Source organism: Gymnogyps californianus, chromosome 10 (genome assembly GCF_018139145.2).
Source record: "Gymnogyps californianus isolate 813 chromosome 10, ASM1813914v2, whole genome shotgun sequence".
Classification (NCBI taxonomy): domain Eukaryota; kingdom Metazoa; phylum Chordata; class Aves; order Accipitriformes; family Cathartidae; genus Gymnogyps; species Gymnogyps californianus.
In genome coordinates, this window is record NC_059480.1 from 27,588,620 (window position 1) to 27,607,373 (window position 18,754).

The 18,754-nt window shown below is 39.6% G+C and overlaps 1 protein-coding gene across 2 annotated transcripts; it reads right to left on the reverse strand.

The window, feature by feature from the left end:
• Positions 1-970: 970 nt before the first annotated feature.
• MLF1 (myeloid leukemia factor 1) lies at positions 971-18,325 on the reverse strand. Of its 2 annotated transcripts, XM_050902131.1 has the most exons (8): positions 18,259-18,325; positions 12,777-12,939; positions 9,649-9,693; positions 7,153-7,242; positions 6,143-6,271; positions 4,891-5,050; positions 4,150-4,282; positions 971-3,181 (listed from the first exon to the last, which is right to left on the reverse strand). In XM_050902131.1, exons 1-8 carry the CDS (start codon positions 18,303-18,305, stop codon positions 3,079-3,081), a joined length of 870 nt encoding a protein of 289 aa, XP_050758088.1. In that variant the 5' UTR covers positions 18,306-18,325; the 3' UTR covers positions 971-3,078. The 2 variants fall into 2 exon arrangements, with proteins under 2 accessions (XP_050758088.1, XP_050758089.1); XM_050902132.1 differs by lacking the exon at positions 9,649-9,693 and having other exon boundaries at positions 18,259-18,323.
• Positions 18,326-18,754: the final 429 nt, after the last annotated feature.

Sequence of the window (18,754 nt, forward strand, 5' to 3'; positions counted from 1 at the left end):
AGCAGCTGGTACCGCATCCCGTTAGAGCAAACGGGAGGAGGAGGAGGAAGGTTCCTCCTGGAGCGGTCCCTAAGGATTTCTGGGGACTGAGCCCATTTAGTGTTTTAATTAGCGACCATGACACAGCGATTAGGATTTACTGAAGCTCACTGATGACAACGTTTGAAGACATTGACTCAGCAGAGCAATACTGTCACTGCAGAGTAAGACTAACTGATTTTACCAAAAAAAAAAAAAAAAAAAAAATTCAACTCGGACAAAGTCTGGCATCAAGTACAGGGTTACCATTCACAGGCATATTCACCATCAGCTGAAGGTTACTAATTAGAAACAACTAAAGAGCTGGGCTCCTTGTCAAAAGAACAACTGTAGGGCAGCACTGCATGAAAAAGGAAAAAAAAAAAAAGATCTCATGTAGGAGGATGGTGCATGGAGCACAGGTACCAGCGTACAGCGCTTTGACTGTTGTGTTTGTAATGCTTCTTGCTATTCTGATACACAAACAGAATGCGATGTAGTTGATGCAGTTACTCTGCGTGACTTTCCTCTAGTCAACACCACAATGAAAGAAGAAATTCTTGCATTTAGAATCAAGTAGCTGTTAGAATAGATGGCATACTAGGTTCACGTCATAGCTCAAGGAAGCTATAGTGTGTACCTATGTTCTCAAATATTAAAAACAAAAAAAAATCCCCTGCTATTAGGATTACACCAGAAACAGTCCCAGAGGAGACCCCAAGAGCAGTTCTGAAGCAGAGAACCAGCCTGGCCATCGCCATACTCGACTCCCACCCCCATCTGTCTCCTCCTAGCAAACTTTTTTTGTGGTAAATGCATGTTTTCCTTCTGGAAACCGAGGGGCAAACTTTCCCTCACTGCATTGCTATTGGTGTCACATATAAGAATGTTTCAAAGCAGCCCAAAATAAATAATGCCCAAGTCATTTTGTGGTGTAGAGTAAGCCAAACAATAACCGTAAATAATAAATAACTTTATTAAAGAATTACAGTTTCAGATGCTTCCATGTAGCATTATATTTTAGAACATTGTTTTGCATAACAAAGTAATCGGTATTGAATATTAGCCTCTTTCCACTATAATTTTAAAACCATAGTATGTACCTGTTTCACTGATTACATATATCATGTTTTTTTATCTCAGTAAAGCATAGACAAAAATATAAGTTGTCAGATGAATACTATTTTCTGTTAAATAGCAGCATCTCTCAAATCAAAGATTTCTGAAGTTATGACACGAAAAACTTTCCTGCTGCTTACTACTGGGAAATTTAAGTGACATACCTGGAAAATGCCTCCACAGCCTTACATTTTCAATGACATTTATTGCAAAATTGATGTTGTCTTCAGGGTATGGGAGATCAAGCCCTTAAAGGTCAGAATGCAACTCTAGGAGTAAAAGCACCCTTTTAGTTTCAGGGTGCTGGCAGACATCCTCTGGCAAGCATGACTCCAGCATCACACAGTTTCAGCCTGTCCTTCTGTCAGAGGTTGCTACCCCCTTACCACCACTTACCTTGACTGCTCGTAGAATGGTCGAATAGCATAAACTTATTGCCACTAGTATTTGCTCCAGTAATAGGAAGAGACCATTGCATTAAACAAGCAAAGAAACAATTGTCTTTCCCTTGTCAAGAGTTCAACAAAAGTACTTTTGATTATTTTTGCACATTAACAAACATAGAATTAAATAATCTGGGGAATCCGCAGAAAGATATGATTTAAAGGCCATTTCCTTTTTAGCCAAGCATATTAATCTTAACTGATTAAACCTATTATCTTTTATAATATAAATAGAGCCTTTTTTTAAGGCTACACTATAATGTTTTAGCCTTGAAATATATGCTGTAGTGCTAATGCTCTAACGTTATAGTCTACAGAAATTTATGCTACAACATGGGGATCAATTCTGCGTAACAAAACAGCATACAAACTTAACACTTCTAATAGAAAGACCTTTCCTGTTCTCAGTCACACAGTTGTTTTTTCTCTAGAACATCAGACTCTTTAACCAAACAATAACAACAACAACAACAACAACGTCAAGGGAGATCAAGTGTTAGATTTCGGATCATTCTACATCCGCTAAAGCAGGACACCAAAGAATACCAACACATCTCATCTCAGCTGAGGGGGGAAATGGTTTCCTGTATGCAGAGCTCTTAGCTTTTTAGAACAGAAGAAATGGTGTAGTCATTCATTATCCAGTTAAACTACTGCCTACTCAACCAATTTCTCCCACATATTTTTCTGATTAATAACTAATAGTTACAGCTGAGTTTCTGAGGACACAGTGGTATTATTACAGAATAATTAAAAGCTACGACAGAGAATCTTCAAGAATGAAAACTAATGGGCCACCTCCAAAGGAACTATACCAAGGATCAGAAATACAAAACTGACAGTCTAGGCACAGAAAATAAGAGATGCAAGCACAGCTTATGAACATAAGAACGCTGATAAACTAAAATTTATTTAAAGTATTTCTCATTTTAGTATTTCCTCTCACTTTTCTTCATGTTAAATCAAGGTGAATCTGGGGATTCTATAACAATTTACAGTATGATTTTAAAGAGATATATATAGTGTCTATAGTGTATTCAAATTGCTATTAATTGCTGTGTCACCTAGAAAATTAATAGTTATTTCAGCCACACAAAATAAAGAGAGAATTTACTTTCTGTGCAAGTTATAGAGTGTGGGAAAAAGTAGTTGCGTTACCAGGCTTAATAAAAAGTCTGAGACTGGTGCAGTTGTAGCAGAAAAATCTTGCTAATGAAAGCTTTTTTTTTTTTTAAACAGAATTAGTGATAATCCATTAAAGTGCTTTTAAGTGGAAAGTTGTTGGTTTTTTAATTTACTGAAACTAGATGGTTTAACCAAGGATCTGAAGTTTTAAAGAACATTCAGTTGTCAAAAGATCAGAGTAGCAAGGCACACTAATACTTACTAAAACAAAAAACAGAGATTGGTCATATATACGTGTATACTTATAACATAAGCAATGCAGCACCATGATCTTCTCTGAAGAAACTCCATTCAAATGGAGAATGGAAGCAATTTATTTTTTGCTGCTTTTGATGGGGACATGCGTTCCTTTCACGTTGAGATTCTCCAAAGAAACTCTGGGCTCCCTGGAACCCGCCACTGCAAGAGGTTTCTCTCTGAAACAAACAACAACAACAATCACAACCACCATACAATCTGGGGGTGGGGAGAATATACATTTTGTTAATTACTTATGTGGAGGTATAGTTATTTTAGTTCTAAGACAGATTTGACTCTCCCTCCAAAACTACTTCCACTGTTACCACCACAGAGTGGGATAAGTTGCCTTATCTTGCACACTCCATGAGAAGAAACAGCTTAGTTTGAGAACTGAAATTGAAGGTAAAGTAGCCTCTGTAATAAGCCTCCAGAACCAAAGAGATGCCGGAGGGAGTGTTCTGTGTAGTTTACAGAAGAGGAGTATTTCCCTTCTGTAGCATTCTCTACCACACATGCAACTGATAAAGGCGTCACAACTTCCACTGAAACTATGTCAATAGGAGGGGAAAAAAAAAAACAAACCACGAATCTTGGTGGATAGCAGCCTATGCAGGGGAGCTCCTGCATTTACAGATAAAGCCCTCATTCCTAAACAGACTTCCTGATTTTAGGATTAGAAGAGGTGTCATTTGAAATCTAACCCTGAAGAGAGGGGTGTGTCTGTCTCCAACTATATGGAAGGTGTCTTTCCTTTTACCCAAGAGAACAGATCAAGCTAGCCCTCAGTAAGGATTATACCTTAATGCAACTAACCCAGTTTAACGACTGTGGGGGCAGCTACAACATTTATATATAGTTGAGCTAAGAGCACTGGCATATTTCTCTAGAAAAAACACTCGCCATTTTAGCCTATCAATTCATGAAGTAATTTTCAAAGTAAAACATACTGAATTTCTTCAAAATTTAGTTAACAAAATACTGCCTTACGCTGTTTATTGTGGCATCATGAGAAAGGGAGGAATAAAACATGCTATTTCTCCTCAGATTGCCAGTAAGCATTGTTTGTTCATAAACAAATTGCTTCGCAATTAAATTTTCATTCTGTTGCTAGTATTTCCTTATTCTGGCAGAAAACTATTTTTACCTTCTTAATCCACCTTCCTTGGGTATGTGATGAATACTTCTGTATTTTGGAGCTTCTAAAGTGCATCTAGTTCTAGATGGCTTGAACTTCATAATCTCTTTCTGCCACTCTTCATCAAAGGTCTGGGCCTCAGCTGAAAAACAGTTCAAGTTTACTTTTTAACAAATGCAAACAAGATAGGAAAAAACATGTAATGAAAATTAGGTTTTCTGAACAGTGTTTTTTAAACTTGTGGTCCATGATTCTCCACATGGCCTGCAAACTATTTCTAAGGGATCTGTAAAAGACAACTAAAAGCTTACTGCCAGTGGGCTTATGTTTGGAAGATAAAAAAACCTGGAAGTCACTGTGTTGTAAAAGTATATGCACATTTTAACCACACATCTCTTAAATGTGTATTTTATATTAGCCATAAACACACAGCAAATAGTAAAATTCTGTTAAAAGTTTGAAACCATAAAATATCATTAAAAGTACTTTCAAACATGAGCAGCTGTTGTACAAGCAAACAGTACCGACTGCATTATAACACAACATTTTCAACTCTAACTCGTTACTTTAGCTTAGGTTGTCCAAATTTATATCAACTAAGGAAACTTGATTTGCAGATTTTCTGCAAAAAACAGTCTGCAGTTTTTCTGTCTGAAAAACAGTCCCTTTTAAGATGTCTCAAGCTGGAACTTCAAAATTGGTATGTGAAACAGTGTAAAGCCCATTAGAGAACTGCATGAAAAGACATACTTTCATCCAGGTTGATGAATTCTTGGTTCATTTCTTCATCACCAGTCTTGCTGTTCTTTGATTTTTTAATGACATGGGCACGATCATGAATATGATGACCAATAGCCATTTTTTCCAGTCCACTTTCAGAATCCTTAAGTGCTTTTCTTGTCTCCTTAACCTATACAGAAGAAGGGAAGTAAGTGTCCCTCCAACCAAAAAAAGAAGTTAAAAAAGTTTTAAAAAATTCCGATTTTCTTCCCCAAAGGTTTTATGTCTTTCTTTTGAAAAAGTTAGGTTTTACAGGCTTTTCCAATTGTCTCCTTTACTGTGTTGGCTGAAAATACACCAAAGCAGCACAGATCAAGTCTATTTTCTTTCTGCCAACAGACAGGAAGATTAAACAAGAACACCCAAAGCTCCTTAAGTAACATACATACTGGATATTAATTGTTGGGGAAAAAAAAAGCCTGGTCTAAATATACCACATGCAGACAAGTCTTCAATATTCTCCTTGACAACAGAATGAGTAACAGCCGATGCCAATATTCTCAGCATGAAGGGACAACTAATTACTAGGTTGTCGTGTTGACTGGCTTGAAACCCAGGCAACCACTTATCACTGTGTTCATAGGTATATTATTAGAACCTTTTTGATAACTGAGTGTCTGCTTGAGCTTGAACATATCCCACAGCCAATCATGCTCAACGGCCTTTACTGCTCACATATAGTCTTTCACGAACCTTGCTTCAGGGTTCAAATTCAAATTCAAATTTCTTAGCAGAATTAGACGCAACAGCTGCAAGGAAGTCAATGAGAGGGCATCTTCATCTGAAGCGTTACGTAAGCATTTAAAAGTGCTTGAGTAAAGGGGATGATTTGAAGCCATGTTTTGCATAAATAGACTGCCTCTTGCTAGCTTGTATTTTAGACAGAATTTTAAATGTACAAGAGGATTAATTATAGCAAAGAGAAAGACATTGGAGACCGCCTTAAAGAATCAGCTGTTCTGGCACTCAGTTTTTCCAGTCTTTGATAGGCATACAATTTATATAGATGTATACTTAGAAGCATACAAATTACAAGGAAGAAAACAGCACTTTAGCTTAAGAAGCCTTTAATACAGAGCAATATTTAAACAGACATATATTTTTCTAAATTATAAGAATGTCTCCAGTGAAAAGAACCTGAAGGAAACTGTGGTTTGGTATAGATGAACTTAAATTCCGATAATTACATACCACCTTTTTGCTGCATCCCAGCACTACTTACACCTCCTGGAGCTGTGCGTGTCTGAGCTGAAGCCTGGAAAACTTTTGGTGGTTCATCCCCTATTTTGGAGTATGTCATCACAGAGGAGGAGCTGAATGTGTGTGCATCTGGATGGATGGACAGGTCATCCTACAAGCAATGCAGACTTCTTATTAATAGAAGTTAAAACTTGTGGATAATACATACTTCTTACATTCTGAGATTATCTTATTATGAAAAAGAATAGTCCTCTGAAAAATTAACCCTCAGTCCTGGCACCATAAATACGGCCTGTTGGGAAGAGACCTTGGCATTTGATATGCCCTCACTCTTGCCCTAGCCTTGTCTGGCCACAGGTCTCCCCATGCCAGAGAACAAGACAACAAATAAAAAGCATGAGCAGCAATAAGCAACTGCTCAAACATTTGCCCTGGCATAGTTTAGTTTAGTAATGAAGATATAACCTATAACATCAGTCTTGCCACATACAGTATATAAGGTGTGTAAAGAGTTCAGGGAAAAACAGGACTTGAGCAACAATGGTTACAAGCCATTTTACGAGGCCAGTAAAACACGGTAAATACACTCAGCAACACTTAATGGATACCCAGTGTTATCTCCAAAGACTGTGAAGAAACAAGAAGCAGCACTGAAAATAACATCAGAGGTGAGTCTATATGCAGGGTGGCATTTAGGTGTTTGTGGTTTTGTTGTTTTTAAGCGTACAGTAACACTTTAAACTGCTCCTTCACGTAAGGTGTCAGCTCTTACAACAGCTAGAGACCAGGTAACTTACAGCAGTTCTAACCCCTAGAAAAATCAAGCATACATTGAAAGTACTGTTGTTAGCAAATAATCAGTGACAGCATAGAGAATTATAACCACAATATAGTCGGGGGAGGGGGGGGGGGAATTCTTACTATCTGCTTGAGACTAGTAACCTTTTTCTTGGCAGGACTTTGAGTGATATTTTAAACAACTGTCATTCTCCAATACAATTAATTTTAGAACAAATTTTAAAAAAAACTTACAAATTTTCTTTGCATTTCCAGCATACCGTTCCTCATATTTGACATCATCCTGTCCATTGCAAAAAAAGGTTCCCCAAAATCTGCATCTTGCTAAAAGAAAAGACATTAAAATTAAAACACAAAAACACAGTCTTCTGACTCTTCAAGTTCTGAAGCTGTTTTTTTTAACATGCGTTTTTTTAATGCAAATCAGATCATCAAAAAGGTTTCCACAGACTGCAATTCACAGACATACACAAGCCAAAATGCATCTTTTCAAATGAAAAATTGAAAGCTAGCGTGGGGAGCTTGATTGTTATGTTGGAGATATTGGAAAGACAGAAATGAAAGATCTGACACTCAAATGTCAAAGTAAGCTCATATTGTGGCCAATTTACAAGAACTATTTTCATATACATTCTAACCTAACTGGCTTCTGCTGTAAAAAGTACTATATGACCGTCCATGCCTTATAATCTACTGAAGATCAAATTATCTCTATCATGCAAATCCCTTAATGCATATGGAATCACACTGAAAACACATCCCAGCAGACACAGCTGTTCCTTTGCAGAAGCAGTGTACATTACTCGTAAAAGGGCAGCGTGGAAAAATCAGAGAACCATAACTTGGTATTTTAATGGCAGCTTAATTACTTGATGCTATAGATGTATTCAACAAAACATTCATTTGTTATTTTTACATGAAAGCAGGAGATCCAGTGTTGCACAAAGGATGGATACTAACACAGGTTTACATGCACAGAATTTTATTAATAGGCTCTGTAGCTGATGCCATATACTGACCATACTGGTGAAAGCTACCTTTGGAAGAAAACAAAACAATAGAGAGAGAGGGAGACAGAAAGTAGGGAAAGGGTGAACTCTCCTAAGTGACCATCTGGGAAGCCAGCAATGCTGTCCCAAACGAGCATCCTCCTCTGGGCTCCTTGCCAGTGCAGCAGCTGGTGATGATAAAGATGATTTTCACCATGCCTCTCCCTCTCCTACTATAAGCTTTTCCTCAGGGCCCGTTCAAACTCCCTACTGGGCTGCCTGGTTTCCACCAGGAGCAGCTCTGGTTGGAGTACGCTAGTTGAGAGCGACCACCACACACTGGTTGGTTGGTGAGCTTCTAGACAGGCGCACGCCTCGCTGGTTCCCAGGACAGCCGCTGTGCCACCACCACGCGCCGGTCCACAGGTACGAGGTCGTGAGAAGAGCGGGGAAAACAGCTCCCAGGGGCCCTGTGAAACCTGGCAGCTTCGGCAAGAGGCAGGCTGCCGGGGTGCACAGAGCAGCCCTTTGCACTACTAAGGTGCTTCGAAACACCAGGGTGCTAATGGCAATAGCAAACGCTCCACGTTCCTCCAACTACTGGAAACACAGAATTAAATTTAAATAAATTCATTTAAATAGCTATGTATTTAAAAGTTTAAAAATAAAATCTGCAGTTTAAGCACAAAACTAAGTAAAATCCAGGTATAGAAAATCTTCAATTTGTTTCTTGAGTAGCATGAAATCTGAATCCTTAAGGGCTATCAAAACCTCTGGGCAATAATTATAGACAATTTAGGGCACCAAATCATTGCAAGTGTCAGCAACTCCACAAAACTGCCTTCTACAGTTAGAAATCTGGACTTTGACCAATGACGTTACATAGTAATCAGCTGTACCCATGGAATTACGTGCCATAGATTGGGGCAGGGGGAGTAAAACCATAGCCTGTGCAGTTGATAGCAAAAGAATTTTGATTAGCTAATACACTTTTTGCATACAGCAAGTTGCCAATTTGTGCCTCTGGAAGAGATAATTAAACAAGTAATACTTTTAGATCTGAAAATTCAAAGACCCATGCTTATTTTTATCTGCTCTGCAAGTGAGAGCCACTCTCTAAGCTCCTGGTTTTCAATCTGAGGACTCTTTAAGCCTTGCAAAGGAAGCAAAAAGCTCCATGAGGGTCATAACAATAAACTTGTTTCTCCTCAGGTACTTTTTACAGATCTTTTACAAGATATTCCAGACCCCAAACAAACTACAGCTGAAAACCATTCCAAGCCCAGTTCCAGTGGAAATTCTGTCTCCAGAAGCTGGCCTGTCTTAGCTGTGACCAGTGCTACAGGTCTTGTGGTATCATGGACACAAACACACTCCAAGCTGCTAGTGTCCATCTACAGGCAGCACTCAAAGTTTGGAGTCTCTCTCCAGGGATTATTTCATTCATATCCATCAGAGATCAAGCACCAACGGATACACAGCCGAGTAGAAAAGCCAGCTGCCAAGTAGTAACTTCTCCAATCTTGATATCAGCATATTTGTCTACTCCAGCATTTTCATTTAATAAGGAAAAAAAAATTAAAAAAAAGTCTTTCTTGAATTATATTGTTCCATATATCTAAACACCAACAAAAGCAGTTTGCAAGCACACTGAGACTAGCCTTTGTCCATGCTTTAGTTATGCAGACAGTATGCGCATACTAGCAACAGCTACAAGGATTATTGCTCCTGGCATACTAACCACTCTACCAAAGCCTGCAAAGGGCATGAGGGAGCAGCTTGTTGCCTGGAAGAAAAAGGACCAGCGTCTTTTAGTTATTATACCTGTTATCAGACACAGCAGAAGTAACTTTCATATACGGCACTTTCATATACAGCAAGTGATACTAAACATTTCCGATCAAATAAAAAGTCACTCAAGAGGACCTTGGTAATTTACAGTGTGCTACGACAATATCATACAAAGTAGTCTCTGGGTATATAGAAGTAATATATTTATGCTAATGATATTGGAAAGCGATAGCTGTCACCGCATTTAATAAGTCATATTCATATGTATGTACTAGAAGCACTTAAAGCTAGAAGTTGAGAAACATTTGTATACCATAGCAACCTTTGCACTAAAGTTATTTAAAACCTGTCACAGTGCTTCAGAGATCACCAACTTCTCTGAAAACACTTCATTCTACTCATGCAACAGAACCCCATCACTGAAAGTTGATTAAAATCAACAAATCAATAGTCCCTTTAATGTAAATTTATGTAATTAAATTTCAGAAGGCTGGCATACAATTTTAGAGCTTAAAAAAAATTAAGTGATGCAGCTGACCTGTTCACAAGCACTCTTTATGTATTACAAGAGATTAATGTAAATACAAAAGATATTTCTCTAAAATATCCATACGTCTCTTGCAATAAATAAAATGAAGTCTAACTTGTCAGCAGTTCCAAAGGTCACTGCAGAGAAGTTCTAGGTAAATCTATCATCGTATACAGAACCACCCGATGATGAATCCCCCATAAGCAAATCATATTCTTCTGCAGTTGTATAAATAGATGTAGCTATAAACACTGGCAAATACAGTTCCTGTTTGACCAACTGATATTGAATATCCCTATATGACAGGGCAATGAGATGCTGGAAAACACACTGATGTTTCCAGGAAACTAAGATTGGAGAGTTCTATAAAAGCCTACCTACAGAAAGACTGGTTAGACAGAAGTACCAAACACTTTACAATAACTTTAAGTACAAAAGGACGGAATTGTCCGATTCTTGAATACCTTTATGAACTCTTTCAGATTGCAGTTCTGTCTAATACATAGTGACAGAAAACAATATATATTTTTTCTATATATATCAAGTGCAAAAGGATATCCTCAGAAATAAAGTTGTTAACCATAAAACGTTTATAAGTTTATAACAAATGTTATATAACAAACATTCTTTGTTTTATAATACGTACTAAAAGCTGTTAAATAGTTGCCTAATATATAGGACAAGCAGATATCCAAACAAAACCGAATGACAGTATTCCTTAAGATATTTTACCCCATTCCTCCTGCTCATATCCTTTCCTCCTCCTTCCCTCCCCTCCAAGAGGCTAAAAACTGACACTGCAAAGCTCAAGAAAGGAAAAGCATTTTCAAATTTGAATGCTATATTGATGTACATTGAGTTGTTGCAAAAAATTCTGTTCCTTGTAAAGCAGTTTTAGGTGTTCTACAGTTTACTTAAACATAGATTACAATATCAGTAATCAGTACGGGTAATTTTAACAAAGTATATTTTACATGGTAGTAAAGATATCTATCTTTTCCTACATAAAAATCTAATTCTTTTAAGTGTTTGCATCATTTCTGGAGGGAAACCAGTAAAAGCAGTTTGAGACTACTACAAGGCTCAAGTAATCAGTGCTGAGTCTTCCATGACATCTGACAACTCTTAGGTGAAACATGAGGAACATCAAAAGATACTGGAAAGATTTTAGCAGGTGTGGAATTCTTTCATGCTTATCAAAATAACACGGCGCTCTTGTACCTTTAACTTCTTCCTGTAACCACAGATAAAGGTTTTCTATGCCTCACATTTATACCTCACTGCCAAGAACAAGGGACACACACCCCTAAGCTGTTAGGGTAAGGTTTGACATACTTCTAAAGGAAAAAAGTCTGATCTGGTTTTAGGCATCTACTGAACCTAGGCTGAAAAATCTGCTTCAGTCGAGGAGAGATCATGCCCTAATTAGATCCAGCAGCATCTATATTTGAAACTAACTGGCAACATATGAGCATGGAGGAAAGAATCTGACAGTTACCCTTTTGACTTGTAGGTGATAGTCTGTGTTCCAGCTATGTTTATTAAGCTCTAACTATCTAGCTTTGAACAACCACCACCAAATCTATCTGGCTGAGTTCCACAAGCCCTTGTAATCTGTCTTGTCTTCCAACTGTTTTTTTAAAATCAAATGTGATTCATTAAAGTAAGAGATCATTCAGTTGCAAAATATTTAGCCTGGTGGAGGGAAAGGAACCAACTTCAAACATATATCCTTTCTAAATACAGCAATTAGATAAGGTTTAACTACAGAAGCGTAAGATATAATTGTCTTGCCTGCCCAGAGTGTTGAACAAATACTTTATGTAAAACATAGATCATTGCCAACTTCTCAGTTTCAGGTGGCAATTTACAGAAATACTAGGTTTCATATCAATTTCCCTGATCTTTAATTCTTACAGTCTTGTATCTAGAGGAAACATTAAGAATCAGACCAAATACAGCATGTGAAGCCTTTATTCACAGTTGCAAAGTTGAAACAGGGTTTAAAAATATCTGTAGATACTATTTAGGTGGCTGAAATGCAGGTTTGTGTTAAATCAAACTAACATAAATAACTAGACACAAGATACTAAAATGCAGAGTGAAGACATAAACATATCAAGGTACCTTTTTAAGCAAAGTTAGCATAAAAAGGAAGTAAGTGTTCAAAGAAAGCTCTGTCACTGGACATTTTTAATGCCTTTCTGTAATAGAAACATTTAATACATAATATTTATTAAACCAAACATTTGATAAATGTTTAGTTTGTTTCATTAACTATTGTATATTCAATGTTCAGTAACATACAGACTTGTTACTAGTTCTAACAGAAGTTTGTCAGTGTTAAGTAATAGGCCATTAAGGAACCAAGAGAGATATTATTCACATTTTACTCAGCAATGAAACAATCTGACCAAGGTTGCAATAGCTGAGCCAGGCCTCTGTTTCCACTGGACCAAATCTGACACAAATGGAAATGTGAAGCCAACTATATTACCAGTAAATGTAAATTCCATGTAGCAATCCTTAGAGATTAAGAAAATACTTACTCTGTGACTTCCTCTTAGAGCAACCTGAGAGTCCTGGCGTGCTCTTCGATCTACCGTTCTCTCCCCACTATCAGTTATACTGAGAAATAGATCTCGTCCAAAAGGATCAGAAAAGCTTCTCATCATCTGCCGCATACATTCATGGTGTGCAGCAAAAGGATCACTGAAAAAGAGATATTTCGCATAGAAAGTCATCAGGTTTTATTCCAAGCCACGTAAAATGGCTCTCAAATTTTTAAAACTCAATTTTTTAAATTGTTCCATATGGTTCTTTATTCAAATTCTTTATTTTAATAGGACCCAACTAGGCAATCTCCTGTTCCTCACAAACTCTCACTTCTTCCACTTTTCTTCCCATCTCTCAGGTTGGTTGGGTGTTTTAGTTCTTTTGACTTCTCAGCTGCCTTCATTGCTCTCCTATGCTCCTGGGTGTCCGTATTGCTTTTTCTCTTTCCTCATCTTTTCCAAAAATATTCCATCCTTTGCAGCCATCTTTCACTCCAGCCTATTTTTACTATCTGCCAGGAACTATAAAACCGACCTATATTTTATTTATCACTACTTCTACCTCCAACCCCTGATATTAAAAGAATTTCCCCCCCCACCCCGCTCCTTTTTTCACTTTCATCTTCCAAAGCTTAGCACGGCACTACTCACTGAACTCATCGCGTCCCACTAGATTTCACCCCCGCACCCCTCAAATTTATTTTGCTGGCCGCTCCCATTCTACTTTTCATCCTCCTTGACCCACATGCTCAAAAATGTATACTATCTTCTAAATTCAAGCCAGCTCCATCTCCTTTACTGTAGTCATCCACTATTGCATCTTTGCCTTCCCTTTTCTCCCCCTCCACAAATCATGTTCTTGCATACCGTTTCTCTGCTTAGGAAGAAAGATTCTTACTGCCTTTTTGCTTTCCTGTTAGTTTTCCCCCTCTTCTCTCCTCTTTCTAAACACTCAACCTCTGTTTCCAAAAACCTACAGAACCCCACCAGTAATCCCAAAGCTTGGCTTGCAGCTAAAACATTCCTCAAGTTGCTCTCCATTACTACTTACTTAATTCTTTGCATTCTCTAATTTGGACAAGAACTGAATATTTCTACCTGAGGCCAAAAGAGGAGCAAAATGTTTTTGTCAGAAGCACAATATATGATCAGTCCTGCTGCCTGTGGTCCAAGGCTATAAATTATTACTTCATACAAAAAACATGCTTCATTTCCTCCCTTCATCTCCAGTCTAATTTTCCCCTGTGCTATTCTGCTGAAAGCCACTTTATTAACATTAACAGTCATTTCCCAGGTATGTTTACTTAGTCATAATAGCACCTCATCTTCCTTCCTATCAATTTCCTGGCACTCCCCAGCCACCTCACACCCTCATTCTCTCCAGGACACCGCAACATGTCCCGTGACATCTCATGCCTCCATGAAGAAAAGCTTCAGGTTGCTCCTCGAACTTCTTCAATACCCAATCATCTCTTGAAAGTCTCCTGAACAGCTTTTCTATTCTCCCCACCCCTTATCTCCACTCTCATGAAAACTAGTTTCCACACCACGTGGCCACTTTGATCTCTTCGCTTTGTACTCTCTTCTTGTGGCCAAAGTTGCATTTCTTTTTTTTTTTTTCCCTATTAGGTAAAAAGGAAATAAGGTTACAAGCACAATGCTGGATTAATTTTCAAACAAGATTTTTTAACACAACAATATCCCTTTAAGCTATGCACATATTTAACTCACTCCAGTGCAAACAGACCTTTGTAGTTTAGAAGTAGTTTTACCACTGTCATTAAGCAGACGCTAATCTACCCCGCTCACATGACTGCTAGCTTTAACTTCAGTCCTAATGTGATAAGCAGCTCGCACACAGCAAGTGTCCCCTCACTTTTCACAGGATGAAGAACAGATGGAAAAAGTCACTGCACAAGCCAAGATGAGGGAAGCACACAAGCACTACCACAGTATATGCATACTTCCATCGAATCTATTTTGACACCACAAACTGCAGATAGGTTTGGTTACCAAAACACAAATACGTATGAACAGTATTCCATCAGTAACTTATGCATAACAAAATTTCTCCCCGGTCCCTTCCTGTTCAAAAGAAGTAGGACACGCATACAGTAAGTTATCCACAACACATCATAAGCAAAACAAGATTTGGTAGATTTAATGTAGCTAAGAAAAATTGGTTGAATTTAGTGTGCATAACATGCTGTAATACATCTCACCTGACATAAAATAATGCTTCATACCTTGTGAAGTTGTCCTTTTTGCCTTATTTCAATTTCTCTGGCAACTTCTCTTGGCCATTCACCCTCCACTACATCTATCTGATACACTCATGCCTGCATCTAAAACGGTGCGGTTTTGTTGTTGTTTTTTTTAAAAAATGAAAGGTCTATGAAGCAATTTAGAAATACAGCTTCTCACTATCATAGACAGGGAAGTAAGATATATACTGTGGAGTGACAGATTTAGGAACAGAAGTGAAGTCTCCCAATTCCCTAGGGACATTTTAGGGAGCCATTCGTAAGAAGATCTAGTGTTGTCAAGCCTCGAAAGAAATACTACAATTTCAGTATGCTCTGGAGTAGGACAAAACCAATGGAAAGTCAACAGAGAATCTGTCTGGAAGACAAGGCTTCCAAGGAGTTAAACCTACCACCTTGATGGCTCTGATGACTGAAACTCAAACCGTAACTACAAAAGGAGTATGTCACCCTTGCAAAATATATATATATTAAACAAGTCAAAGTCTCTCCAGTAGAGGATGCAAGATCTTAAGTTCTTTGTTCAAATCACAAATTTTATAGGATGGCAACAGGTGTAGAACACTCTAGTTTAATTACCATTAATCATATATGAATTAAAATCTGACCTTTTCTAGGAGGGGAAAAAGATACTTTTGATGAGACGGACATGATTTCAGCACACTTTGCACTATTATACCATAAAAGCGATGGGGAAAAAGAAAGGGGGTTCTATAAGGGTTTTGCACACAGAATTTGTGCCCTTCACATGTTAAGCACCGTACGTTATTTTCAAAATTAAGTCCTGAATGGAGACAAACGATTTATACATTTGTTGTTCCACTACTCTGCAGTAAAAAAAATTTTGTCTAATAAGTAGTTAATCTGACCTTCACCTGACATTCAGGTGTTTGCAGGGATCAATAAAGGGAACAAAAATGTTCAGCCTCTGAGACTGTTACAGTCTCAAACAAGTATGTCTACTATATGGAGAAAGAGACATTAAAAATAAAAAGGCTGATGCTGCTAACACATATGCAAGTGAGGATTTTCACTAAGATGCATTTCACTCTGTAAGTTCTTGTATGATTCAGGCTTAAGCTCCAAAGTTTAAGGCTCTGTGTTCCAGCTGAAACCTTTCACAGCTAGTAAAGGTACAATGTTACTCCTTACTTCAGTGTATGTTTCTGGTCAGTTGAAAATCAGTGTCCTAGAACAATAAATTCAGTTTATTATTTTTGAAAACTGTACTTCATATTAGATTTTTTTTTTTTTAAAAATGTAGGAAGTTATGTAAGCCTGAAGTTGCAGAATCACACTGGAGATAACACCTGAAACAATAAAACAAAAGCTATGTATTGGTGAATTAAGAACAGAGGCCAACTGCACTTGGCAGAGAAGACAATTCTGCACCTGTCCAGGCTACCGGGGATGAAACTCAGCTGGGCCGGGGCAGCGTCTGGCTGACGGACTGATGCTTCCCCAGGACAGCTGCTCCCAGATGGAGGCATTTCTTTTAGCCCAGGCACTATTTCCAGTTCAGCAGTCAAAATCTCTCCTTGAGAGGCACCAGAAGCCTATTATTACACTATTTTGGAAGCTAATCTTATCTGAAGTAATAAGCTCATTTCCTTAACTATATGCAAAACAGACTTACAAGGACAGTGCCAAGAAAAGGAATCTCAACATCAATCTCTCTCATCTCTTTCACACACACTCCCTTCCCTCTATCTTCTGCAATCTTTTTTTCCCTACAATTTTAAACTGCATCAGTGGCTACAATAAAAATGAATAAATAAAATTAATAAATAAGAGGAAAGCAACTGGTATTTCAAAAGCACGCTACAAATTACTACAAACAAGACTTAATTTCCATTATTATTTTAATTTCACGCAGAGGATTTGCATAGTGAAGTTTTCTGCATAGTGTATCCTGCATATAACCGATGAGTAGTTATAACAGTGCGCTTATTCCTAGAAACCAAGCGTACTAATCCATCTTGCACAGCTTTAGACACTGTCCCGCTGCTAGGAACGCGCTTTTGCAGCTAAGCAGTAGATTCTCCTTTAAGAGGTACAAACGCAACCTCAGCTAGAATATCCTGTCACTAAGAGATACAGTCAACAAACCCACATCACAAGGCCCCATGTGTTACCCTTCCTCGTCCGCCCACCGGCACTACCCCTTATCTTTGCTTGTAATTAAGCTCCACATAGTAAGTACTAAGTCTTTAGGAAAACTAAAATCATTCAGGCTCCTCCGAGTTCTCTGATCCCATTCTTACCTGCTGCAGATTACAGTTTCTGACAAAAGACATAAATTGGGGCCAGACTAGATACTTCAGTGGTTTTGGCCACCCCAGCACTCTCAGGGAGCATTTGCATGACACACTACTTAGATTCAGGTTCCACTGACAAAGATTCCCACGGGAAATAAACTGATTTCCGAGTTTAATACGTAGACATGCTCTACCCCTAGCACTACCATTGTGCTCATGGTATAGAAACAAAGAAAACCCACATTTACTGAGCTAAAGCATCAACATCCACTCAGGAAATCAATACAAGCAGACAGTTTGCCTTTACTGATCTCACGCACGCGTTTGCAAAGTTTTAATGCAAGAACGCTTGGTGTTATCTTTAGCGTATGCATCGACAACAGGAGCTCAGAAACAGTCTACAGCAAAAAAACCCAAATAAATCCAGAAAAACTAGAACATCCTGCACCTGTCCACTTTTTAAGAAACTGAAGGAAAAAAAAAATCAAGAAACTCAAATCAGTGGAGATGAAGATGTCTTCTCAGTCGATGTCACTATGAAATTAAGTTCTTCACTGCACTATGAGACAGTAAAAATTACAAGCATTACTGAAGAGGGGAGTAAGAGACAAGACGCTGGTATTTAAAATCACTGGCAACAATTTAAACCCCTATATGGTTTTAAAGGGCACTCCGCACGGCCGCTTGCTTCAGGTACCTAGGGGAGCACGGCCACCAACCGCACCGGCGGTTAACCCCCCACAGACACGCGTCCTCCAGGCCGACAAGAACCTTCAGGCGGCGGCCGGGGAGCGCGGCGGCCTCCCCGCCACCTCAGACCCACCCCGGCCGACCCCTCACAGACACCACACCACACCCCACCCCAGCGCTGGGACCCCAAGGGGGGCCGCCGCCGCCCAAGCCAGCCCGACCCGGCTCCCCGGGGCACAGGAGGGCCCCGGCCGGGCCCCTCACCGGAAGAAGGGGTCCTCCTCGAAACAGCGCCCGAAGCCCCCGAACATGGCTGCGGCTCCCCGGCGGTGTGAGCGCCGCCAGCCCCGCCGGCCCCTCACGGCGGCGCCCGCTCCCTCACGTGACACCTCCCAGCGCCGCCACTGGCCGCCGCGGCCGTGACGAGCCGAGAGGGGCGGGGCTCGCCGGGCGCCGCCGTTGCCGTGGCAACTGGCGCCGCCGCGCGGCCCAGCTCCAGAAGGTTCGGGCCGGGGCCCAGCGCAGGGCCCGGCGGGGAGCGGGGAGCAGCCCCACGCGTGGAACCCCACGCTGCTCCTCGGGCTACCTCTCCCGAAGCCCCGTTTTGACCGGCGAGGCCGCGGGATCCGGCCCGGCCCGGCTTGGGGGGGAGTGATGCAGGCCCCGGCGGGGAGCAGGCCTGGCCTTCACCCCAGCTCCTGTCAGGCGTTGGCAGGTCGGTGCTGTCGGCAGGGCTCAGGCCGCTGCCCTGTCCTTCGCA

Coding starts and splice junctions, on each gene's coding strand:
- MLF1 (XM_050902131.1), bottom strand. CDS start 18,305: ATGTTCGGGGGCTTCGGGCGCTGTTTCGAGGAGGACCCCTTCTTCCG. Junction 7,243..9,648: donor TTGCAGGCTTTGGTAGAGTG/GTTAGTATGCCA, acceptor CTTTTCTTTTAG/CAAGATGCAGATTTTGGGGA. Junction 4,283..4,890: donor ATTCATCAACCTGGATGAAA/GTATGTCTTTTC, acceptor ACTGTTTTTCAG/CTGAGGCCCAGACCTTTGAT.